Source organism: Gymnogyps californianus, chromosome 7 (assembly GCF_018139145.2).
Source record: "Gymnogyps californianus isolate 813 chromosome 7, ASM1813914v2, whole genome shotgun sequence".
NCBI classification, from domain to species: domain Eukaryota; kingdom Metazoa; phylum Chordata; class Aves; order Accipitriformes; family Cathartidae; genus Gymnogyps; species Gymnogyps californianus.
In genome coordinates, this window is record NC_059477.1 from 13,149,259 (window position 1) to 13,176,147 (window position 26,889).

Below are 26,889 nucleotides of genomic sequence, written 5' to 3' on the forward strand. Positions count from 1 at the left end.
CAGATTAAGAAAAATGTATAAAACATTTATCTTCTGAAATTACTTGTCGTCCTTTATATTTCATATGACCAAGAATAAATAATTCTTTCCAGGTGTTGATTTGCAATGAACTTCCATTTTAAAAGCCTCAGTCACCAAATTTTTAGAGTAATTCAAAGCTTGGCGTAGGCCAAGTTTAAACTGTTGATTTCAGATACTGTCTATATTTAAGTATCTTAACTCATCTTTCAGTCCTGGGCAGTCTGCATCACCTAAATCCTCTGTTGAATACACTGTTTGAAGTGGCTGTTTTGAATGCTTAAGATAGTCAGTGTTTATTTTTCTAATACCTGTTACCACAACTCCATCTGTTTTATTGTGGCATGATACCATTTTTCTTTAGGTCTCTAAAGGACAAACTTCCACAAAATGTCAGTGGCTCTAATTCTTTCTGTTACTTCAGTAATGGATTTTTAAGTGTGGCTACATGTATTCTCTCACTATCTTAGCTGGAAGTTATTCCTTTAATGCTTTCACCATTCCTTCATCGCTTTATTGCCTGTTTCACAGCATGTAGCTCAGTGGTTAGAAAGCACCAAGTAATTTTTTTTTTTTAACACAGTAACTTCAAGATTTTTATCACTAGTCACATTATGCTCAACTTAAGAAAGTACATTTTTAAACTCCTTGGTTTCTTCTTTTATAGCATTTCAGAACAACTATTTTATAGAAGTTATTAAATAAGAAATTGAAGAAACTGGTTCAAAGTGAAAAAAGGGTGGCACTGACAGAACAATTACTGTGCTGGTCTTCCCACTGATCTACACAGAATAGTTTTTGTTGGTCTTTCTTGAATATGCACTTACGTCACATCTGGTGGAGTTTACTGACAGTCTTAGAGAAGTGAAAACCAAAGGGGTCATGGGGAGGGGAAAAAAACCAACACTATCACTGCAGAGATTTCTCACAGAACACTCTAAGAGAAGCATAAGCAGGGCTGGGTTATCCACGAGCTGATCAGGGTGAGATAACCTCATTTGCTGACATATAAAAATAAAATAAAATAAAGGTTTCATTTTAAAGTTGGTAGTGTGAAGAAGAAATAGCTGCACTTGCTATAGCACTTGGCTCACCTTTAATTCAGCATGACTCTCTCTTCCCAGCCAGATACACACTTTCCAATCCAAACTTCATGCTAGCCCAAACAAGTCAATTATTGCAGCTTTCCTGCTGGGCTACCTCAGCACTAATAACTGCAACTGAGGGATGCAAGGGTTTTGTTTGGCCTAAGGTGTTTAGATTAATAGTTTAATAGCCTCCCTTACAAAATAAAAAGGGGGATTGAAAAATATTCAAAATGGCATTCTGAATACTTGTGGCTTGACAGATCTTATTTATGCTTTTTACTTACATACTATGAAACAAGTATTATTGAAAATCTTAGTATCACCATTAGGTGGCACAGCAGTGACTGCATTTGACCCACAGGATTTTCCTCCTTTTACTTTCTCCTCTCCTCAAGAGCCCCAAATGGCTCCCACCCTCCCTCTGGAGCACAGCACGCACTTCTCACAAGCTGAGACATAAGCAGATTGCTTATACACTGATTGCTGCTCCATGAAGCTTTCCTTATTTATACTTGAGTGTTGAGGGGGCCTGAGAACACCAAGCCAGCACCTCTCTTTTGGGAATGGAGAATCAAGAAATGGCAGAATGAGGGATCAGCACAGTACCTCTCTGTACTAGCATATTGAGAAACTGCTGGTGGTTAGAGTTAAAAGTGATAGCTGTGCAGGCACAATGCTGGAACACAGCTTTGTCTAGCCCTGCAGGCTCTCTGAGCCTCTCCATTTAGTCCTAACACACAAAGAATATGCTCTGTACACCTCTGCAATTCAGATGGGGCCCTGGACATTACCAGTCCAACAAAGCCAAGAGGCTTCCCCAGCCTAACAGACACAAAGATTCTGTCTCAGCAATATGCACAAGCAATCCTTGTTCATTTTTGAACAAAAATTTTGGGAGACCTATTTGTGATCCCAAATTTAAATTCTACCCTCAGAATGTACAATGAAGCCCATCAGAATCGCTTGGCTGGTTCCATTCATGCCTATTCATTAAGATGGCCGGGTGCCCATTCACATGGTAGCAGACTATTTTCACTGTGTTGAACTGCCAAGAAGAACAGGTTTAGAAGAATAATCTGCACAGTGTTGCAATCTCCTGCTCTTCTGGAGAAAGTTTTTTCCAGCACTTTATTAACACTACATATCTATTTAGTCTAAGAGCTTTTGACAAGTTACAGTTCTCAAAAAACACCGCTAGAAGTAACAGACTGACCTAAGTCAGATAAATGCTGCATTCCCCAAACAGCACAAGTAATAACATCAGAGGGATTTCAAAGGGACAATGAAAACCTATATTTCCTGTGAGATGCCCATCTTTATTTCACAAGGCTTTTCTAAGCACCGCAATCTGCTGAAAAGTAACCATCTACAATGCCTGTACAACAGGCTCCATCCCAAAAGGTCCGATGCAACCCTCTTTCATATGGTAACGTAATGCATCTCAAATACTGCTCCCAACAGATTCCACATCTACTCCAGAACTATGAACTTCATTTCAGATTCTAGGACTGTAGCTGGATGGATCTGTGGCCACATTCATTGCAAGTGTTTCACAGCTGCAGAAACAGCAATGCTGCCTGACTGCACTGGGGCAGTGACAAACAAGGTTTCCTGCACAATACATTATTCAGCTAAGAAAGGGGTAAATCATTTACCCTGCAGTCAAGCTGCTGCATAATTCTAAGCTTAAACTTGCGTGATTAGCTTTTGCTTTTTTCCCATGCCCACTCTCAGTTTCACCACAGGGGAGAGCAGAAGCTCCCCACACTTATTACCAGGCTATTACTCAAAAAGAACCATGACTGTTAAAACCACCACCAATGGCTTTCTTGGACCTCCTCAGAAACCACTATGGCTTTCCTAAACTTTAGCAAACGAGGTAGCATTCAGGAAGACGTGCAGTTACTTCTAAGCATACATGCTGTCAGCCCAGCCCAGCCACCAAAACTTTTGTTCAGAAAAATTTAAGTAGAACACTCCAAAAAAGTAGAGTTGTAAGTGCAGGCACTGCAAATGTATGCCTTGTTGTAGAAGAGAGACCATCTCCAGATCAAGCAGACTGTGTACTCACTGCACATGAAGAAAAACAAGAAAAAAATCTACAAGATAAACTTTGTTATAGATGAATGTTTATCAACATAGTTTTTATTAGCCTTACAGAAAGTGTATGTATGTACACATGGACAGTTTCCGTATTAACATACAATTTTCTACTTTCACAGGAGCTTGCTGAATTACACTGTGTTATTTTATCCATAATCATTCCTATAGGCTTTTTCTTGGATGCGTAACACCATTCTCCGAGCATAAAAATCCCTATATTCCTCAGGTAGTTCTTCAAGTGTTTTCAAGGCCCTGTCCAAGATCTGTATAGCTCTAGAGGCTGCCGTGGGATCTTTATTTCCGTAAGTGTCACTTTTATCATAGGACTCAGCAGGAAGGTGCTTCCAAAAGACATTCAGTGCCACTCCAAATTCCTCAGAAATTACATTGTGGAACCACAAAGCTGTAGAAAGAAGAATGTCCTGAAAATTACTATCTGAAACTTCTACGTGACTCATAACAAGTGTCAGAATTGCCCAGACTAAATCTAGTTGAGGAAAAGCCTCAACTACTGTATTTCTTGTTTATTTGTAAATATTCATCCTGAATATATCACGTACCAAATTTAAGAAGTTCTTCAAGACGATCCATAACTTCACACAAAAGTAACAATTGCTGAAGTATAACGAGATACTCAAATGTAAGCAAACAATAAGTGTGTGTAGGGTGAAAATAAGACATCTTCCCTGTTCACCTCACTCATCTCTACTCTGAATGCAGGTATCTATTTTCATAGATTTAGTCCCTAACCTTGCACAGATTGTCCAAGCACTAATGGAAACCACCAGCATCAGCCAGATCACCCACGCAAGTTGCTAATCTTTTCATAGTAAAGTCATGAGGCTTTTCAGTTGAATCATCATAGCTGTAGTAAGGAAGCAAAGACATTTTTGCCTCATCGACTACATTTTAAAAATAAGTTTAATATGGTATATTTACCCTATTTCGAATTTTAAGCTAAAATACTGAATGCTGTGCTTATTGCAGCTTAGTTGCTTGTATGTGCTGAAGACATAGAAAAGCTTATTCTGAGAAATGAACAAGAAGTTTCTTTCAGGTTAGGAAGAGAGGCTGCTTCTACCTTCTCCATAATAACCACACACATTTCTCAAAGAACATCTTTTTTCAGTGATATGCATTCCAGAATGCTGACAAAGCTAGCACCATTCTGCGGACTCAAAAATCCCTATACTCCCCAGTCATTCTTAAAGAGTGCTGAGTGTGTCTTAAGTTTACCAGCACACCTACTGGCAAAGACAAACTAGTATCTGTACTGCATAGAACAAAACAGAAATTATGTATGCTGACATTAGCAACAGCGTGACATACCTTTCACTAACTGTAACCAAAAGTTTCTTTAGAAAGAAACACAAATGGTAAGTTCAAAATTAAGTAACGAGTCCAAGGCTAAGAATCTATTTTAAAACTTCCTAAAAACCTACTGCCGTCTTGTTTACTGGCCTGTTTATATTGCCCAGATAATATGAAAAGCAACAGAATAAGTATCTGCCACAAGCTCATGATGAGTTAAAATAAAAAATTAACAACAAGTAGGAGTAGTTCAATAGAACAAGTAGTTCAAATGCCTTTCCCTGATCATGAGAATTTTGTCATCTCAGCCCAGGAAGCAGCTTTATATATTCTGCTTGTGCAGAAAAATGATTAGGACTTGTCTTTCCATTCCCCAAAGGTGATTATAAATTTCTAGAAGGTCCAATAACTCTTTCATCCGTAATTCTCATCAAATCACATGCCTCACAGTTCTTAAGTGCCAGAGCTACAGACGAACAGAAATGGTACTTCACTCAAATTCTGTCATCAGAAAACTCAGGTCACTGAAGTAATTTCAGATTTCACGGGTTGATTTTATAGTGCTAATCTATTAAGAGACAAATTCAGAAGCATACAGTGTAATCTTGAGGGAAGGCAAGATTTGTAGGTAGATATAATAATACCTTTTATTAGGCTAATTAGTACAGTTGGAAGAAGTAGACAAGTTTTGCCAATGTCTTTAGATGCTCCTATTCATAACACAGAAATGCTTTAGTAACCTCTTACCATCCCTAGAAATGAGAAATTGCAAACAAAACTGTTTAAAAACACAACATGGTCAGGAACTATTTGTTACTTACCTGGAATAAATAACACATCTCCTGCTTCCAGAAAACATTGATAACGCTTGGCTTTCACAAAAAGGGGGTATTTCTCTAAGTCTGGGTTATCCACATCCAGCACCTCTGACTTAGTACCTAGGAGAGTTTTCAGAAGTCATGAATAAACGTTCCTACTCTTCCAACAGTAACAAAGCATTATCACATTGCTGGAAATGGCAGTTCTTGAATCAAATTTAATACTGGTGTATTGTTCTGTAACTCTTCCAAAAACCAGGGAAAGCTGATGGCACTCCTCATCTACTGAAGAGACATGTTCTCCTGTTGTCTATATTTCTCCTGTAACTGCAACCTTATTAACACTAAAAGGCACTATTTTGAATCCAGACAGAACACTGTACTCCTCCACAGTTAGGTGCTGAAAACGGAACCAGGCAAAGCTGCTGTGCTCTTTGCAAATTTCCTAACCTGCCCCACTAAAATGATTAGCTTTGACTAAAGCAAACAGGATCAGAGTTAAGGGACCAAATGACTTCTTTTACATCAAGCTGTGTGTTAGAGATTTTTTTCTACAGTGCAACACTTGTGAGCTGGAAAGGCAACTACGATCACCAAACTCTGAACTAGATATATATGACATGCATACCTGATAAATATAAATACGGTGCATCTCGAGGACTATACAAAACAACTCTTTTTTTCCCTGTTACTTGGATTAAGAAGTTATCCATTACCTGGAATAAGCATAGTAAGAGAGATGTCAGCCAAGAGTTAAGAATGAATACATAGCCTGCAACTAATCTAAAATACCATCAGCTTAAAAGAGGGAATTATTTAAACCTTCACGTGTTAAGAATTAGCTAAAAGAGCTTTCACATATAGTTAATCAAAAAAACCTCAAGAATGTGAGTTACTTCATCCCCTTAGCTGCACATTCTTGACAAACAGTATATCTGGGAACACAATATTGCTTTCCAACAACTGTGTTTTTCCTTAAATAGGAATCAAGTTCTTCCATCTTAAAACACAAAGACATACCATATTTTAGACATATAAACCAGCAAAATATAATACAAAATATATTTGGGATTCCTTTTCTTTTTCAGTGTTACCCCTACCTCATTTTGCTGACTTTCTATTGATAAAGGATTCTTTTTCTAATTATAATGCAAACCCCCCTATTTTTCTTATAAATAGATTTATTTAGAATTACACTGCACAATGTTAGAAGCCAATCTTATTTGGAATCTGCTGCATTGCAGCAACAGACCACCACAATCATTGTACAATTACCAACAATCTGGCCATTAGAATAAAAAAATGAAGGTAATCTTGAAGACGAAAGTGTTGAAAGTTACTGTGTTTCAGATTTTTAACTGAAACTCAAAACAGTAAAAAAAAAGGGGGGGGGAACAAAATCAAACATCATTTAATCTTACAAGTATGGAATTAGACATAAAAACAATAAGATATTAAGCCCACATAATATATCTATTTAAAATTCACTGTACCACTGAATGTGATTCATTTCACTATTTCAAAATATGTGAAGTTTGTCATTAACTGATCTTTGTCAGAGATTTGCACCTTAATATCTCAACTTGGTAATGTCATCTGCAACATTTTATGCTAAACACATGTATTACCTACATCATAATGTGTCCATAACTGTAATCCAGCTGAGCTGATCCGGAAGACGCTAGAGAAAAACTGTTCCTTCTCAAAATACTCTGGAATCTGAACATCTTCTGCCAAAATGGGAAACTGCTTTCTGATATCTGCAATATCCTGAAACAAAAAGGACATAACTCTTAGAGAACCATATATGCACATTAAAATAAGGGAGCACTTCACTATCATTTCCCATCATATGAAACACAGGGCTAGAACTTCAGCACTGGTGAATAGCTGAAAATAGCAATGCTTTTTGGTGGTCACCCTTTCAGCATTGACTTGGTCAACGATATTAATAAGAACAGCCAGAGAGCTGGTTTGAAGCATGGCTGCTAGAAATCACACTGAAGCAGCAAGAGATCATCAGAAATCCTTTTATATTAGTTTACAACAAAAGCTAAAGAATGGGAAGTGAGGAATGTACTCTTTAGTGATCAGCTAAGCACTCATATAACAGCAACTATTTTAGACACTTATGTTTAAATATTCTGACCTAAATCCAGTCAGATTCACAGGCCAAGTGACCATAAACAAGTTGTATGCCTGTACTACACAGCCAGCGAATGACAACAGGCTTTTAAAAGTATTCCTAAACTGCGACTTTACAATATTAGAACCGTAATCTCAAGTAACTCACCTTCCTAGCATCTTCACCCACTGATCGCAGATAGTACTTTTCATCCTGAAGAGAATGCAAAAAGAGATTTGTTTTGGTTTTTTAATAAGAATTACAAACACACTTAAACAAAGAGCCTGTATTTTCTCATTAATCTAATGCAGGGCTTCATTAAAATATGGTACAAATAAATGGCATTTACAAATTCAGCTACTTTGTTATACTGCCTTTACTCTACTGCTCCCTGCTGTTCATCTCAAGAAATGGGAAAAATAGTTAACTGAGAGTAGAAGAGTAAAGTGGGAGGAGACTTGTCAACTGCTTCAGCATTGCTGTTACTAAACAGATTCAAAGCAAATGCAGATTATAATTTAAGTTCTTCAGGAACTGAAGATGCAGGAAGCTGTTTCAATTGGCTTCAAAACTTACAGCATCCTATGTAGCATATAAGGTGAAAAGCATGTCTGCATTCAAAACTGCTTCCTAATCACAGTTACCTGAAAAATCCCTAATTTGAACACTGATATGTAAAGATAGCCACACATTTGCTGCTCACAAATTATGTTACAATAAATCTGTATTTGTATTTTGATAGCGGATATAATCAAACTCCAAAATGTCTTCATGACATTTTCTTGCAAAACACATAAATGATACAGTTATTATTCTAAAGCAAGGTTTGATTTCTAAATTTTATGCTGGAATTTTTGTTCATGTAAGCAGTTTTTGTTAACAGAAACAGAATGAACCACACTGTACACATACAAAATAACTTCTGAGAAAAATTACTTCTCTCCACATTTTTTCCCTTGGCTCCAAGCCACACAAAACAGTTAATTCTAAGATCAAGTGCTTTACTGGAGTAAGACTTTAAATTACAATTCATCATTTTCCCCTCCATATACTGACAAAATAACTGACAGAAGAAACTGTGACACTAAGGAAATTACCTCAGAAAGAAAGTACTCCTTGTGTTTGACTTCAGCTGCTCTTTGTACAAATGTATCAAAAGGCAGAGTTCTGAAATATAAATATTTAAATTTATACAATGAATCAATGTAACAACACATGGTCTAAATGCCAGGTTTAAAATCATAAGCTCCCTTACTATATCTAGTATAACTGAAGATGCAATATGCTGCTCTTTTTTTTTTTTTTTATTTAACATGGTGACTAATCAGTGTTTGCAGTGGATGTTTGAAGAGTTCTGCTGAGATAGAAATCCTACACTTACAAACCTCTCTGCTTTAGTAAATTGTTCCAATGTATATCCAAACAGAATCATGTAACTGCTGAGGCTGGAAGGCACGTCTGGAGATCCTCCAGTCCAACCCCCTTGCCAAGAGCAGGGTCAACTACACTAGATTGCCCAGGACAGCGTCCAGTTGGGTTTTGTGTGTCTCCAAGGATGGAGACTCCATAACCTCTCTGGGTAACCTGTTCCATTGTTTGACCACCCTCACTGTAAAAGAGAGGGGTTTTTTTTAAATAGTTTAACAGAGGTTTCTGTATTTCAACTTGTGCCCATTGCCTCTTGTCCTGTCACCATGAACCACTGAGAAGAATCCGGCTCCATCTTCTTTACTCCCTCCATCACCTATTTGATAAGGTGATATACTTGATATACACTTTGATAAGATCCCTTCTTGAGCTTAAGAGGTCTGAATGATATGAGTCACAGTGCAAGAAATTTCTTCACAGTCAAATTAGACTCAAACTGTGGCCAACACCTGACAATACTTGCTTAGACTATTTCTCTAACAGTGTGTCACTTTTAGGCTTGTTTACTGTACATTTTTATAAATTTGCAGAAAAGCTCAGCATCAAGAAAACTACTGCAGGTGATATACATATGTTTATATCTATGCATTTTCTGCTATGAATTTGTACATGAACACAAATACCTATCTTCATTTGTAGATCTATAAAATTCACTTCAGTTATCTGACTTTTTTTAAAATATGTGCTACCTCAGCTGAGCAAAACACAGGAATCTTGGTATTTTCAAGTGTTTCTTTACAGTTTTCCTTGAACTTATTAAGCACAACTTCAGAAGATTCAAAAACAATCACTGGGCATTAGAGCCTGTCCCTCCAAAGTCAATAAAAGTGTTACATATTTAAATAATGGGAGATTTTCATAAGGATTACAGATTTTGGCATCAGTTGATAGCTGAATGGCAAACCAAGCACAATTAGTAACAGGACATGTATTCATTGTTATGAATATTATGTTATAAATTCAATGTTATGTTCATTCAACTCACCATCTCACATTAAGTGTCACTGGATAACGAATATATTGCATGTAGACATCAAATTTCAGAGCAACCACCAAGTACCCAGGGTTAAGAAACTATCCTCAAGCAAAATTTTTCGTGATCCTGTTATCCCTTCTACCAGAATGTGACCTGCATCTGACAGTACTTAGACCACTTCTTTAAACATTTTAGGCTTGTTTGTAATAGTCAAATACAACAACCACGGAAGTCAATGGAAAAACAAACAAAAACAAACCCTCTGACTTCAGTTGAACTGTTATATCATGCCCATTTACATTTGCTGCTGAAGAAAGTGAGAGCACAGCTCCACGACAGCTTAAACTGATGCATGCTGGTGCTGCCACAGCTCTGCCCTGGCTTTCTTACCCTAATCATCCCATCTCCTCCCTTACACTAGCACTGGCACTCATCTGACCTCATGGTGAACCTGCTTGCAAAGCTAAAACAGCAGAAAAACATTCAGATTTCTGCAGCACATCACAACATGACTGAATGAGTACCAGAACCAACACAAAGACAGGGGTAGGAGCACGCAACTTGGAACAGGACTGCAGTACTACTCACGTGCATCAGTTTAAACACATGGAACTGCAGGTTAAGTCCTCAGTGTTTCTATTCTTTTAGTTCTGCTTATTCTCCCTTCATATTAGAATGGGGGGCTTGCTGTGGAAAGGGTCAAAGCTTCCTGAATTTCAAGTGAAGTCGGTGTAAGTTCTAACACCTGCTATAATGAAGCGTCATCAGAGCACCTCCATATGGCTGTCTACAAACCTGCTAAAACTAGCAAGCCGGATCAACTGTAAGTGAACTCACAGTAAGAGATACTCTAATAAGAAACAAAGTAGAGCGGGGAAAAGGAAATATGGAGATAAGGCAAAGTCATTCAAGTACAACCTAATTTCAAAGATTCAAAAGTTCATTATGCAGTGAGCAGAATATAGCATGATTATAGGGTGTTTTTTCTCCTGAACAACAGGCTCCACTCATAGAGACTTGTAGCTTGTTTACACTTACAGTGTATGCTTCAGCCTTCTTAAAAGTTTAACAGACCAAACACATCTTGCTCCCACTTAGGGAAAACAAACAACAACTAAAATAAAGGCGTTTACCCTTGAAGAACAACACAATGACTGAGATTAGATGAACTCCAAAGAAATGTTCTGGCAGCTACGTGAGAGGAACTTCAGGGGAGATCAAGAGTTTATGTGACCCACATCAAGATTAAAGAGCTGGTGAAATGTGTGATATCCAGTAGTTTGAAGATTCTGAGAACTGCACATGCTAACTTTGAAAGGAGCTTGGTTCTAATTAATAACATCCCTCTAGAGTGGAATAGCATGCCTGCCACATGGCAGCTTTCAAAGAGGTTCAGACACATGGTGAGTCAGAAACTAGCACTATTCAGTAACATTGAAAACGCACCATATAATTAGAACAAAATAGCATATCACCTAGTATCAAGGGGGTTTTGGTTTGGTTTTTTTATTAACGCCAGCAAATGTCAGGCTCAAATTTCCTACAACAGTGCTCTGTCAAAATATCTTTATAACACTTCTTCATGCCATCACTTTTAAGGCCCTGTTTGGCCCCTCCTTTCACCCTTGTAGTATTTATTCAGGGTGTTGAGATATTTGTGGAATAAAAAGAAGAGGGGGAAATCAAGGACAGCACTTTGATACGTAATTTAAAGTTTTCACAAAGTATCTTCATATGCTCACCCTCAGCTTCAAACAGATGCGCTGTATGTCTGAAAGTTACAAGCACATGCCTTTAAAATACAAGAGGCTTAGGAATGAAGTACCTATACACAAAGTTCTTACTGAGGAAATCCATCTGTGGCACCGCAGAAACATGAATCTTTACTTCTTTAGATCCCTCGGCTTGGCTCAAGTAATCTACTGTCCATTTGGTTGTGCAAGTGCCCAGTTCCATTCCTTTCAGCACTACTGGCTTTCTCTAAGGAACAAAAAAAATTCAATGGTGAAATGATCGTAGCATCCAGTGGAAAAAAATCAGAATTAGTTTTTCAAACTAAGTACACGCAAACAAGTCAGTTGAATACTGGGACTCACTACACAAAGTCACAACTGATCTGTTCACAAACAAACAATGTGACTCGCAACACTGAATGTTGAAACAAAATGCAGTAAATTGTGGAACTGTTTCTCTATTTACTAGATCCTCTTTCCTAGCTGAGTAAGGAAGAATATAGAGAGGCAAAGACAATTTTAACACTCACTTTGTGCTGGGGCCATTGAGGAATCTAGCCAGACTAAGGAATAGCTTTACTCATTCTAGCCAGAGCTTGGCAGAAAACAGACAAAAGACCATATAGTTAAGGTGTAGCCGGTGAGCTATGGTGGTGCTATATGTTCTCATGAAAGAAGCTCTTTCCACCTATATTAAGGCTCCCTGATGCTGACAACCACGAACAGGTTTGATCCAGTGCACGCACAAAAATCAGTAGGAAGACACTTTTGCTTTGAATCGGGACCTTGGAGAAAAGAGGAAGCAGCGATGACAAAGCAACAAAAACAGCAACCGCACTTTTTTTAACCACTGCCAAAGAAAATGAGCTCCCAGAGGGATCAGCTCTCGGAGCTTTTCAGCAGCTCAGAAGGGATTTGCCTGGAGAAGCTCCTGAACTCACATTCAACTTAACGGATCATGACACCTCTGAGGAAACACACGAAACCAAAACCTGCGCTCCGTCCGCACTAGCTCTGCCAGGTGAGGAGGCCTCACAGCAAATCTTCCGTCTTCCCTCGTCTCCCCGTACAGTCCCAGCCCGCTCCAGCGGGGCCCCGCTCACACCACCCGGCCTGCGCCAAGCCAGCTCGGGCCGGGCCGCTGCCCCGGGCCCACCGCGGCCGCTGAACCCCACCCTCCCCCGCGCGGCTGCGGAGCGACTCCGGGCCGCCCGGGTGCGCGGAGGCGAGAGAAGCGGAGCCGTACCCGGGGGTAGATGTCTCGCAGGAACTGCTCCCGCGTGACCCCGGCCAGCCGCGCCACCGGCACCGCCGGCTGCTCGCGCCGCTCCATGGCCGCTTGCGCGCCGGTGACCCGCGTCCGCCTCCCCGCCGCTCCCCCCGGAAAGGAGAGCTCGCGCAGAAGCGTTCCCCGCCTCCTCCCGCCAGGCAAGGGCCGGGGAAGCAGCGGATTCTTCCCTTCTCCGGGAGGCGGGTCCCGCGGTGACTGCGCGCTCCTCTGAGCCAGCGCGATCGGAACCGCCGGTCACCCGGACGTCCGCCGCCTCCGGAGGACGCCCCGCCGCGAGGGAACCGGCGGCGGGTCGGCTCTGTTTCCCGCGGAGCGGGAGTTCCGATCGGACGGGGCGGGGACAGCGGCCATCATGGCGCTGCGCGCGGCTCCCGGCCGCGGCCGCTGGCTCGCGCGCGCGCTCGCGGCGCCGGCGGCGGCCCGGGTCCCGCCACCGCCCGCCGCCGCCTCAGCCCTGCCGCTGTGCGGGCTCCGCCCGCTCCGGCCCGCCGCGCGGTTCGCCAGCACCGCCGGGCAGGGGCCGGAGGCCGAGGGTCCTCAGCGGCGGGTGGTGGTGGTGAGGATCACCAGCCCCTTCGCCTGGCTCCGCACCCGCTTCTATTACCTCCTCATCCGCCTCTACTTCGACCAGGAGTTCAGCATTGAGGAGTTCACGCGGGGGGCCAAGCAGGTGAGCGCCGAACGGTCGGCGGGGCTCGGTCGCCCGGCCCGGTGCGGTGCCTCAGGGAGGCGAGAGGGGCCGGCCTGCCTGAGGGGAAAGGTGCCCGAGCTGTGCTGGCTGCGCCCCGGCCCGCCGGCGGCCCCTCAGGGCGGCCCCGCTGAGGCTCCCGAGGGGGCTGCCGGTGCCCGGGTTTAATTTCACATGCGGACGTCGTAGCGCCTGCCTGCGTTCTCTCGTGTGTGAAATAGATGGAGTTCCCCGCTTTTGGCTCCAAGTACCTCACTTCTGGGGGAAGCGGGGATAATCAGAGGTGCGCTTTTCTTCAGACTTGTTTTCTTTTCCTAGATTCCAGAATTAAAATGAGCTGGTTTAGCTATCCCCCAAAGTAGTATGAAGGAAGGTGCTTCCAGATGTTTTAGAGACTTTAAGGGGAAATATATCTCCTCTTAGCTGGTTTTCCTAAAATGACAAAGATTAGGCAGGCATATAGCTGGTGCATATATTTGTTTCTCTGAATTTATGAATCCAGTGAGCTTTGTCAACAGAACGTGTCAAAGAGGTAGTGATCTCAAAGCTAATCATGTAAAAATTACAGACTTACCTACTGTGAAACTTCAGTTATTGTATTTAATTTAAAAAAACAAACAAAAAACAGCTCAAAACAACACACCAGGTGGTAGGGGACAGAATGTTAAAATGCTGAAGATCAGTTCAAGAGAGAAAAAAAAAAAAACCTACACTGAATTAGTTGCCATGGGTGCAGAACCACCTGTTTTGCCTTGCCCTGGTTTTTTTTGTTTGTTTTTACTTGCTATAGAGTCCTAAACACTCTGTCTGCATTTCACAAGTACACTGTTTGCATATGGAGAGCCATTATTGTATGTAAATATACCTGCAAAATTGAGCGGAAAATGGGAGTTGAGTTTCCTGAAGTTTAGAGACTAAACCAGATTTATAAAGAAATTTTATAAACTGGTGCTTCTGTTTTGACTGACAGCAGGAGATGAGCTGGGAAAGGGGACAGGAGAACAAAAGGTTTACAGGGAAAGACATAGACTGGATTATCAAAAAGAGAGTAAAAACAACTTATATAGGTTACTGTAATGCTTTTTTTTTCATAAACTATGCATTCACTTGCCTGTTATTAAAAGGCTTGATGCTTTAAATGAGAGACTGAAAAGAAACCTTATGTTTTTATCAGTTCATGGAATCACTTTTTTAATGCTGGAGGGCTTCCATTTCAATGGTGGTACACTCTGCAAACATTGAAATCTTAAATCATGGAATATTTGGGTAGCTTGTCACAAAATGATGGGTTTGTCTGAAAAATAAGCCAACCTAGTGTTATTTGTTCATGTATTTCTCTCTTTTTTTCTCTTTTGGTAGGCCTTTTCTGTTGTTTCAAAGCTGCTGTCTCAGCGTAAACTTGACCTGCTGGATGAACTTGTATCAGCAGAGGTAAATGCTTTCCATCTCTTTTTCTAGCAATTGATTTTCCATTATGAAGTAACATGCATTCAGCCTGTCATTATCTACAAATACTGCCAGTTTGGTTTAATTAGGGAAAAAACACATAATGCGGAACAGGGTAATTGTTTGTCCTGCAGCTTTTTTATGTTTAATTTCAACAGTTTTACAATTTTAAAGTTACTGTATTTAAAAAAAATATATATATTCTTGCCATTGAGCGTAAGGACCAATTGCCCAAAAGATTACCAGTGTACAGAAAGGACTGAAAGGCAGTGGGTTCTGGATGGCAGGTGGAATTGCATACCTCTGTTGGTGCAGGCAGATAGCTGACACTTCTGGTCTGTGCACCAGAATTCAGATGAACAAAGGAACTGGTTTGTGCTCATCCCTGCTGCACTAATACATTCCCACCCCCAAGCAGATCATACAGCCAATTACTGCTTTCGGCTGGAAGGCCTCAGTCTTGTGTTATGGCCTCAGGGATATGGCTGACCTGGCTAGTTAAACATCGGTGCTGTGTGTTCTGTATTTTTATGAATTTTTAATTGCTGAAGTTGTCTTGGCCTTCCCAGGGGACGGAGGTAGCAGATGCATCAGTCAAGTGGAGGAGATACTTGGCCTGCCCTATTGCCACCCATGCCTTTGCAGCAAAAATTTTGGTGCTGTTCTAGTGCATCCCCACTGGACAATCTTGCCTCCTCTCTCTGAGCAGAGATAGCAATAAAATGTGAGTTTGTTTCTTATAGTTGTTTTGAAAGAGCATCTCCTCTTCCTCTGCTCATCTTAAATTCTTCAGGTGATCGGGTTAACGTTGATCCAGAGACCTCATGTAACCAGAGCATGTAGTGGATGAGGCTGTGACACCATACTACTTTGTTGTTGCTTTGGCCAGTGAATTTTACACCTGCAGAATGTACTAGAAACCAATGTCTTGTAGTGAAGATTGCCTCTTGCTTCCATGTGACCTCTGGATTTGTTTGTTATTCAAAAATGGCAATTCAACTTAGGCTAAAAACTGAGTATGAGTTAAAAATAAGTGCTGCACATCTTCATCCTTCCTTGTGACGTGTCTTTCTCATGTGGTGTTTGAGGTGATGCCTCTGTTCAGTTCGTGCACCACACCCTTTTGCTACTTAACACAGCTGTGTAGGTCTTAGGACACTCAAATACTGTGGATGTGAATGCGGTATGGAATTTCAGCCCCAGAGCAACGATTTTTCAGTCTTTTCTGATTTGCAAGTGTTTAAACTTTTTCTAATGGGAATGTGGAATTAGAATGGCAAAGATAAACTTAGTGGTAATGGAACTGATTTTCAAAGAAATTATGAAAGATAACTGAGAAATAATTTAATCAAAAGCTAAGGAATATACACAGAGTGAGAAATCAGCAGTGAGAAGGCAGAGTGTAAGTATGATTGTGGAAGCAAGCTTAACTGGTATTTTCTGGGCTTACATGCCTTGCTTTGCAACTTCTGTTTTGACAGTACCTTTTCTAAACATTTTTTTAAAATACTTGGTTTTCATTGGTTTGAGCAGTAAATGGATCTTCTTTAATATTGCTGAATTAGGGTTTGGAAGTGCCCAAACTTCCCCGTGCTTTTTCACTTCTGCTGTTGTATATGTTATACAAATGTTTTAGCGATATAGCTCGTTTTATTACCTGCAGTAGAAAAGATTGTTACTTCAGTTTCCTAATGAAAACCTGACAGTTTTTCTGAATTTAGGTACTTCAGGTGCTGAAGGAAAAGATTTCTTTGCTCCCTGACAATCACAGGGATGCTTTAGCAGCTGACATTGATGCAATCATGTACACAACAGAAGGAGATGTTCGCATTTACTATGATGATGATGGTATGTTTACAATTCTAAAACATTTCAGCAGTGGGCAGTCTTATTTCCTGGTTTTGCTGCTAAGCAGGCATTCTCCTTACACATGTGTTTTTGAGTACTGTTTCTCATTCTTTGTTTTTCTGTTTATAGTTCATCTGTATATAGTTCCTTGATTTCCTTTTAAACCAGAAACTGAGAGATTATTGTTAATAAGTCATGGTACTGTTTTGACTTCTGTTTAGGTTTTGCTCATTCCTCTTCTTTTGTGATTTCAGATTTTTACATTATTAGTGCTTAGCAATCTCAAACCACTCAAAAACAATTATTCTACTATATGCAGAAAGCTGTTTGCTTCAGCAATGAAAATACATCTTCCAAGAAGAATAGTGAAGGATGGATAATGAAATAAATTTTGCTGTCTTCTTTTCTGTTTTCATGGAATATACTTTGTTCTAGGACTTCTTGATTTGTTTTTTTGTTTTGTTTTGTTTTAAGCTAGTGATGAGCTCAAACAAGTTTTTCTTTTGGTTGAATACCAGCATTATGTGCTCAGTTCACTATCAGACACAGATGAGATGGTTTATAGTCTAACCATGGGTCTTCCAATGAGCATTTCAAATTGTCAGACCCAGTGAGCTTTTTTCCTGTTTTGGGAGATAGGGATTTTTTTTTTCTCCTAGATTGCTCCTGAGTTTCAACTACTCTACATACTTTTGTAGTATCAGTAGTTGGCTTTGGACCTTGTGGTAACCAGCTTTTTTTCGTATGGTTTGATTATGTACAATGTCATGCAACACGCATGATAAAATACATACCTTTCTACAGAGTGTGTTTTTATTGTTGCTAAACAGCATGAATACAGCTTTAAATAGCTTTATCATTCATTATTCTATCATGCATTCTTTATGGCTGAAGTCAGCTGCCCTTCCAGGGTCTCCCTAGAATATACGCTAGGTAGCAAATAGGAGTATTTGACCAATGAGAAACATGAGATCTACCTTATGCTTTGATTTACTTCCAACAGGAAGAAAGTTTGTTAGCATCCTGATGCGTTTCTGGTATCTGAATGGTGCTAACCTACCTGATGAAGTACCAGGTGAAACCAAAGTTTTCCAGATTGTGTTTGGAGATGAAAGCACAAAAGAGAAAAGACATCTTTTAACAGCAAACTATGAGTAAGTTTACTTGTCCCTTTTTTTTCCTCCATGTACATGGGCTGGCTATGTGGAAAGCAATTTGTGAACTGAAAGCATTCACACTGTGCCAGTGCAGAACTCGGTATGTTTTAATTTACCTTGATTCTAACTAAGTTAGTTCTCATCCAGCTTTCCAGTTCTGATTCTAGGGCCAAATTTTTTAAATACCCCTTGACGTCATTATGTTATTACTTTGCTTCTGAGTTGACATTAATGGGAACTCTATCAGGAAGAGCAATAGTTGGAGCATTGAATGAGGTTTCTGATCCTTTCCTATACTGCTCCTGCAGCTTTCAGGAAATAGGCCAATATCTGTTCTTGTTTCCCATTTCTTGTAGCACAGCTAACAGCAATGCAGTCAAGCCAGGCAGTCAAGTGTGGTGCTGCTGACTTGTCACTTCCCGCACAAAAGTCAGAACTGCAATTAGCTGAAAAAGTAGCTCATGAAAGAGGAAATTATTTAGCCAAATGCTTTCTGCAGAAAGGCAGAACAAAGCAAGCATCACCTGGTGTTCATGCCACTCTGATCTAAGCCCTCAAAGCATATATTAGGTAGATGGATTTTCATAGGAATGCTTGTAAATAATGTCTGTGTTAGTGTACTGATGTCAGAGCAGTGCAGAAATATCTGCACAGTTGGCAAAATGTGCTGAAAGTAACATTCTCAGAAGTTGGGAAAAGGGAGGATTTTTGTGTGAGAAGTGCAATATAATCAATGACTTCTACACCCACGTTTGAAATGGAGAGACTATGGGGTCTAGTTGATGAGGAGCTCTGAAACAAAGGACACCAATGCTTTTTGCCTGGATGGATTTTTGTGGATCCGTCCCATAGCTGAATTCAACATCTTCCTTAGAGCTGGAGGCTTCTGAGGCTCCATTAACCTCAAGAGCCTGCCCTTAAAGCCCTAAATACCTTCCTAATCCCCAGCAGAGAGATCTTTGCAAGTATGCTTTCCCTCTGCTATTTACAGCGCTAACCTAAACTCAAATGGGCAAAGATACTACAGGCCTTGGAAGCCTAGCGTTAAGTATTTGGGTGTCTGGAGAAGACAGTTTCCAGGAGTGGATTTGCATGTAATTGCAAAGCAATGAGGTTATACTGCTCTTGCCCACAATGTGCAGATTACTTGGGAGCCTGAATATTCAGTTTGAAGCTCAGACTTACCTTTAGATAACAAGCAGTCAAAACTGACATGCTCAGGGAGGAAGGCATTAATGACTACAAAAGGAAGAGGAAGACTCCTTGAAAATAGGGGTGGATGTTTTCATTTCCCTATCAACAACTGCAGAATTTTCTTTCAGGGAGATTCAGTACTACTGTTAGCTTGATCTTTGATGTATTTCTGAAAATATATTACTTTTTAAAGTATAGTTCAGTAAAAATGAAAATTTTCAGGTAGAATGCGTAGCGTGTGATTTCCCTTTACAATGCAGTTACCATCCCATTAAATGAAACCCTTTATTTCAAGATGAATATCTGCCACAAAGCTATGTTCATAGTTACTGCTATGAAAACTGAGTGCTTTCTTGATACTGGAGTCTTTACTGTTGCTGCTTGATCCTGGCTGTGGGATCTGAACCAAAACACTGTGAAGTCAGTGCACTTTGTTTCTTACTATAGAATAATTTTGATCTTCCATTTTGGGGTATAAGCATCAGAGTCTAAGGAGCTTTTACAGGAATAACTCTGAAGTAAAATATTTCTTCATGATTTCTTGTTGGTATTAGTAGCTCTTTAACCATCGAGTAAATTTTAACAACTCTTCACTTACTGTCTTTCCTTTTCCAGGTTCCAAAGGGAATTTACAGAAGGAGCAAAACCAGACTGGACAATTACACGAATTGAACATCCAAGGCTATTAGAATAAATGCCTTCTACAGTCTTTTTATGTACCATTGTAAATGTTCTGATGTAACAAATATCAGGCTTTTTTTGGTCTCTTTTTTTCCCTTCCTGCCTTCTCCTCCAAAAGAGGGATGAATTTTGTATGTCTGGTTTCCCAGAATTGTTTCTGAAACGTACTCTATGCTGCACCACTACAATAAAGCCTTTTCTCTGGAACAGGCTAGTACAAGTTTAATTGGTACTAATGCTCAGCCAAGGCATTTACACAGTGCAGTTTCACGCAGGCCAGTATTACGTGTATGTCGATTTCTTACATTCTGAGAAGAAATGGTGCTACTTGAAGATAAATAACGCTTTCGTGGCTGGTGGCCTTTCTGAGTTATTTTCCTATGTTTCTTTTTTCCCTAGGGACTGTACAATGTATAACTGAATAATATGCAAGATGAAATAGAGGTAGATGGACTTCTTAGATTGTCTAGCCTCAGCAGTTCATTTTGAGGTAATCTTGCTTTTGAATATATTTGAGATTAAGAAAGTTGGAGCCATTATCAGTATTTGGTACAGGATTAGACTAAGAAAAAACTTTTAGCGTTGCACTGGGAAAATGGATCAAAGATGTATATATATTTTGTGAAAAATAAAACCAACATTCCTTTCAATTCAGTAACATACAGGCAATTCCAAGTCTAGAGGTTTATGAAAGAAAAATCAATCGAAAACATGAATTTAAAAGAGGACCTGACAGTGAAGCTGAATGAAGTCCTCTGAAATGCTTGTTGAAGAAATGAGCAAATCATTGAAATTAGATGTTGCAACTGAACAATTTCCCGATTCTCAGATTATCTCTGTTTCTGGAACATGAGAGTCCTGGTGTAAGTAGCTTGAGGTTTCTATATGCAGATCAACAGGAGATCATCATAACAGGTTTTTTTTATCCCTATCTCAACTTCAAAGATAAAGCTAACTTCCTGCTCAGGCATGTTGTAGAGATTTGTGCCATGTTTTGAAAGTGTAAAGTATAGTTACTGTGATTCACAGTAGTTGTGATTGAAAGGTATAAATTAAATTTTCCGTAGTTCAGATCTTTTGATGCAGTGATTTAGTGAGAAGAATGTTTCAAGTTTATCAACAAGTTTTTTATGTCAAATCTTGGTGAAATAATTATGGTATTCTATTCTGCCTTAGCAGCAGCGTCCTGGCCTTATAATGGAGAATTTGTGATTTGTCCTCTGGACAAAGTTCAGTGATGACAGAGAGCCTTGTCTTCAGGGGAGAAATAAAATTCTATATTTAAAATTATATATAGCCATTTTGTATGCAGTCAATCTGGAAATGTTTGAGGCAAAGCGGAAGATGTTTGTTATTCTGTGGGCCATTTGCTGATGCTAAATAGTAGCATGTCCAGTTTGGCCACTGAATGATGTGCTGCAAGAAGCTGCAATCAGACATATTTGACGTAGTAACAGGAGAAACAAGCAGAACACTAGCGAAGCGTGCAGATGCACTTCTAAAAGAAGTCATTATTATGGAGCAGAAGAAGACAAAAGCCAGTGAAGCCATCTTTATATTCAGGAATGTCTGCTTTCACATTTAAGTAATAGAGGTCTATCTAGAAATGCTGGTATATCTTAATTTTTAATTTGGGTTACTTTATTATTATCTTTTTTGTTTGATTGGATATATGAAAACGGGAGTCTCTGGGAGGGATTACCCTTTTACTAGTGAGTGCCCCATTTTTGGAAGCAAAGGCAGAGTAGACCCTTCTGTATGACTAATAATGAAAAAAAATTTTTTTGTTTTATTCACTATAAAATTGTGACTTGATATGAACATGCTCCAAATTTATGATAACACAGTTTTGCTGAAAAAAAAAAGATGTCATTGGAAATTAACATGCACTGTTTTATTCTTTCAAAGTTGTGTTTGTCGGGGGGGGGGGCAGGCAGCTGTTGGATGTTTGGGGTTTTTTTCCCCTCTAATCTTCATTTTAAAAATGATCCTGGAGACTACATATCTCCGTCAGATGCAGAACCACCCATGGCCTTATTGCACCATAAATAAATCAGAAAGGTGCATAAATTACTAAGCTTACTGTACTGGAAAGTGGTTTACTTCCACAGTGAATAAAACTGGTGTCATTGAACTGGATTTACAGTCTGATATTGGCTTCAGAAAAAAACCATCACCTCCACCCCACCCCAGAAAAAACCTGCAAAACAACCCCAAACCCAACTTGGAAGGAATGGACAAATGTACATCTTAAAGAAGAGGACATTGACGTTTACAGGAAGCGTTGACTCTTTTACCTGGCATCTGTAGATTCTCTGTCATAAATCTGATCATCGTAGCAATTAATGAGGCTGAAGTGAATGTCAGTGAAGGGTGTTTGTCATCTTATGGCATCCACATTTTCTCTTGTGGAAATACTTTTATTCCATGTCACTTGTTCAGGCAAAACAGGAACTTCTGATTTCTATGTTGCCAGCCAAAAAGTATCTACCCAAACCTCCTATTATCTAAGATAAGAAATGTATTTAGTGTCTTCAAGCTAGCTCCTAGTGAATACATTTCTATACACTATCAAGGTTGTCCCAAATTCTCATGGCAAAAGGATGAGTAAAGGGTTAAGTTTGCTTCATCTTGATCTAAGACAAAGATGGAGGAGAATATTGTCTTGTAATTCGGGGATTTCTAGTGCTGCCATTCAAACACCTTACTCTAAAAATCATAATACTAACTTAAGTGTTACAGAATTTTAAAAAAGAGCTAAAGGAAGTGTTTTATTAGAAACATCTTCGTTATTTGGGAATAATGATGCTGAACAGGGAACAATAGAACAATGTGGGGATCTCTGTGTCACAGCATGCTAGTGCTCCCAAATTCTCTTGCTGATTTGCCTCAGACATCACCTTAGAAATCACAGTGTGTAAGGATTTGGGTGTGCTTTATTTCCCTTCCATCTCCTTGCCTGACTTCCATTTCTGTTGCTTTAAGTCAGCGGGACAAGTACAATTGTAATTATGGTGTACAGCCTGTAAATCCCCATACATACCCGTCTAATATTTGCAGTTTTAGCCTGCAAACTTCTTCATTCAGACCCCAGTAATTCTTGAAAGCAATGTTACCAGGTTTGGTAGTGGGTTTTAGGGTAAAATTCATATCTCTATTAGCAACGCTGACATTTCTGATTCACTTTACACAGAACAGTGAGGTCACAAGGTGTCAAGGACTATGCTTGAACTGGGGATGGAGATTCAGAGTACCACGTTCTTCTCCCCTGGGCAAAATCATGTTTCTTTAGGTTCATGTGGAGTTCGGGAAGCCTTTATTTATTTATTTGTTCATCTGAAACTGTGGTCATGTTTACTAATTACTGACAGCTGCTTGGCACAATTTCAATGCATGTGTCTGAATCTTGACAAGCACCAATTAAATCTGGCCAGCAAAAGCCCCGTTAATTTGCACACCCCACTCACCAGTAGATGGCCTTGGTCACAAAGCTATTGTGGCTGGGAAGTGACTGGCATTAATGGGAGTGTAAGAGGGATAAAGAATAAAATGGTAGAGGCATTGATTCTCATTTAAGTGCTATTTAAATCATTTAGACTTGTCTTATTAAAAAGTCTCGATATTCTTATTGGCTTTCATCCTGAGTCAATGATAGTATCTTCTGTTCTCTCTGCGGTGCCTACCCGTTTTAAAGTGGCAGTTTGACAGCATTCTTAATATGGGAAAGATGAGTTGTACATGTGAATTCACACAGGCACCTTAGTGTCTGACAGTAGCAAACTTCAGTTTTATATTCACATTTTAAAGTATGTTTATCATGTTGATTGTGGTTCCTTTCCCTCCTGTCCCAGCATTGTCTGATTAATTCAGGGGCCATGTTCAACTTTCTCCAGTTTTTAAGGCATGTTCAAGCTTGACCTTACCTTCATTTCAGGTTATATTTAGTTAATTATTTTCAGGTCTTAAGGCTGGAAAGCTGTTTAGTAGTAAAAGTCATAATATGTTTGTCACAATAGCGATCATACTCCTTCAAAACTTCACAAGTCCTGTGCTTCTCTTTTTAGTTATGTCGTTAAACTTGTTTTCTGCCCCATGTGCCCCATTGGCTGCAGGTGGGGGCCTTTGAGATTCCTCGCGGGCTGTAGTCACATGATGGCTCCCAGCTTATATGAGATGGGATACAAATCTGTGGAGTGGGAAGTGTTGCCAGCTTCATTCTTCCCTCATATATGGATATGGCAGTTGATCTCTAAGCATTGGACCATGTGTAGGCACAGGAAGAGGTACTTAGCTGTTAAAAAAGCAAGCATTGCCTAAACAGCTGTGCTTTTGTTCTTCTGTGGGAAAGGCAGCTGGGTCAAATGGAGTTGCACAGTGAGTACTGACCACAATAAGTCATAAGGGTTTCCCTCCTTGTCTTTTACCTTTTTTTTTGATTGCTGATGTGCTATTCTTTTGGGTTTTTACAGTCCTGCCAAATAGGATGGAGGTTGAGTAAGTCACTATGTACATCTACAGCACCATTGAAAACACCCCCTTCGTCACAACTCTCTCTTACGTCTATTTTGTCTGAATTCAGTGATGTATGCTTTTCCTATTGTAAGGCCCTCCTTTTGAAGTTCATGGGGGAACTGTCATGCATTTTAATGGGAGCAGACTGCAACTTTTTTGCTGCCTTTGAAGTTACTCTGTCAGAAATAGAGGCAAGCTAAAATTAGACATGCTGTAGTTTCTCTTGTGTGCCATTTCCTCCTGCCTCTGCTGTCACAGAACAAGACTTTTGATAGTGAGCTTGGTACTGTAGTGCTCAGGATCTGTGAGGGAAAGGAGCAGGACAAGCTAAGCAAAGTGCGTGTGTAAGCAAGGTTAGATCACAGTAGTGTCAGGCTGCCAGGACAAGTTTGTCCACGTGGACAAATCTGCCTTTTTGGCATTGGAAATCTATCCCCGATTTGCTACTGTTGCACCTGGTAGAGGAGATGGGGTTTCACCAAGGATGCAGCCCTTTGCCTTAAGGATGCAGCCCTTTGCCTTAAGGATGCAGCCCTTTGCCTTAAGGATGCAGCCCTTTGCCTTAAGGATGCAGCCCTTTGCCTTAAGGATGCAGCCCTTTGCCTTAAGGATGCAGCCCTTTGCCTTAAGGATGCAGCCCTTTGCCTTAAGGACATGGGAGATTTGGCACGTATAGGGAAACAAGTGGTGACTTGACTATTCCTCTAAACTATATTTTGCAGTTGACAGTAACCTTTTACATAACAAGCTATACTTCTACTCTGATTTGTGTGTGATGGAAGGATCTGAGTTTCCAAGATGTGGTTTAACCCTAACTGGCAACTAAGTACCACACGGCCACTTGCTCACTCCCCCCTGGTGGGGTGGGGGAGACAATCAGAAGGGTAAAAGTGAGAAAACTTGTGGGTTGAGCTAAAAACATTTTAATAGATAAAGCAAAAGCTGCGCACGCAAGCAAAGCAAAACAAGGAATTCATTCACTGCTTCCCATGGGCAGGCAGGTGTTCAGCCATCTCCAGGAAAGCAGGGCTCTATCATGCATAATGGTTACTTGGGAAGACGTATGCCATCACTCCAAACATCACACCACACTCTCCCCCCCTTCCTTCTTCTTCCCCCAGTTTTATATGCTGAGCATGATATCATATGGTATGGAATATCCCTTTGGTCAGCTGGGGTCAGCTGTCCTGGCTGTGTCCTCTTCCAGCTTGTTGTGCACCCCCAGCCTACTTGCTGGTGGGGTGGTGAGAGGAGCAGAAAAGGTCTTGACTCTGTGTAAGCACTGCTACACAGTAACTACAACATTCCTGTGTTATCAACACTGTTTTCAGCACAAATCCAAAACGTAGCCCCAGACTAGCTACTACGAAGAAAATTAACTCTATCCCAGCCAAAACCAGCGCACAAGATTAGAACTAAAGTCCAACCTTAAGTTTGCAGAGATTTCACAGTCTGATTGGGGAGGCATGGGAGAGGCTGCCCAGGCTGCTGTGGTAAATCAGAGCAGCTACAGGCTGTCTCTGCCTTACACTAATTAGCAGCTGGCACGTCCCTAGGAATCAGGAATGAAAAAGGGGAGGTGGGGAAATGCCTTGATAATCCCTCTCTTCTGAACTTTCTGAACTACTTGGCAAGTGCAGCATCCATAACTTAAGTATCAGCTGCCAAGTCTGGAAACTAAAGTTTCAGTGGTGCAATGAGATTAAGTGGGTAGCCTTGTTAAAGACCCATTGTTAAATGGGTCTGTCAGAACGTCAGTTTCTGTGCTTGTGGGTGGTGTTACGCTATTTGAGGACCTTCAAGCTTCTTATCTGCAGTACAGCTAAACAAGGTCATTACTTGTGATGTTATTTTTTTGTAATGTGTGTATCATTTTATAAACTGAGTACTGATGAATATAAATAATAGTTTTGGGGGGTTTTTTGTATACTTTCAGAGGGAACAGGGTTGAAGGACTGCAATATAAAGTGAAGAGCAAGCTAATGAAAATGAATTTGTGTAATCCATAACTCATGTCATGCAAGGCATTGACCATTAAACAGGTGAACATCTAATCACTGCTGGCTTGATTGGGGTGGAAATTAAATCATGAAGAGATCTACCTTGGATTGGCAGCTGCCTGAAATCTCTCATTTCTTATACGTTCAAAGTACATATATTATTAAAATCTGTAATGAGCTTAGTCAGGCACTTTGTCTCTTTTAATTACCAGTGGGGTGACTGTCCCTTAGGTCTACCTCAGGCTCAGCCCCCTACAGCAGAACCTTCTGAGCTGTTGGCCTGTTCCCTACATTTGTCGTTAGTGTCATTAAGTCACCTTTTTTCTCTGAGATAAGAGGTATTTTTCATAAGATAGAACAATAAAGAAATCACTGATCCTCTGGGTGCAGCGTGCACTGCTTGTTGGTATAGGTTAGGATTTCCATTATTAACACACAGAATTCTGTATGGACTTCTGCTGAGAAGTGCTTT

At 40.3% G+C, this 26,889-nt stretch overlaps 2 protein-coding genes across 2 annotated transcripts; one reads left to right on the top strand and one right to left on the bottom strand.

Moving 5' to 3' along the window:
* Positions 1 to 3,235: 3,235 nt before the first annotated feature.
* Positions 3,236 to 12,933, bottom strand: TYW5 (tRNA-yW synthesizing protein 5). The gene is made up of 8 exons (XM_050899698.1): positions 12,847 to 12,933; positions 11,693 to 11,847; positions 8,561 to 8,630; positions 7,632 to 7,676; positions 6,971 to 7,108; positions 5,967 to 6,054; positions 5,342 to 5,458; positions 3,236 to 3,612 (listed from the first exon to the last, which is right to left on the bottom strand). Exons 1-8 carry the CDS (start codon positions 12,931 to 12,933, stop codon positions 3,356 to 3,358), a joined length of 957 nt encoding a protein of 318 aa, XP_050755655.1. The 3' UTR covers positions 3,236 to 3,355.
* Positions 12,934 to 13,243: 310 nt separating this feature from the next.
* MAIP1 (matrix AAA peptidase interacting protein 1) lies at positions 13,244 to 20,112 on the top strand. Its single transcript, XM_050899699.1, has 5 exons — positions 13,244 to 13,561; positions 14,939 to 15,010; positions 16,747 to 16,873; positions 17,877 to 18,027; positions 19,840 to 20,112. Exons 1-5 carry the CDS (start codon positions 13,244 to 13,246, stop codon positions 19,916 to 19,918), a joined length of 747 nt encoding a protein of 248 aa, XP_050755656.1. The 3' UTR covers positions 19,919 to 20,112.
* The last annotated feature ends 6,777 nt before the right edge of the window (positions 20,113 to 26,889 follow it).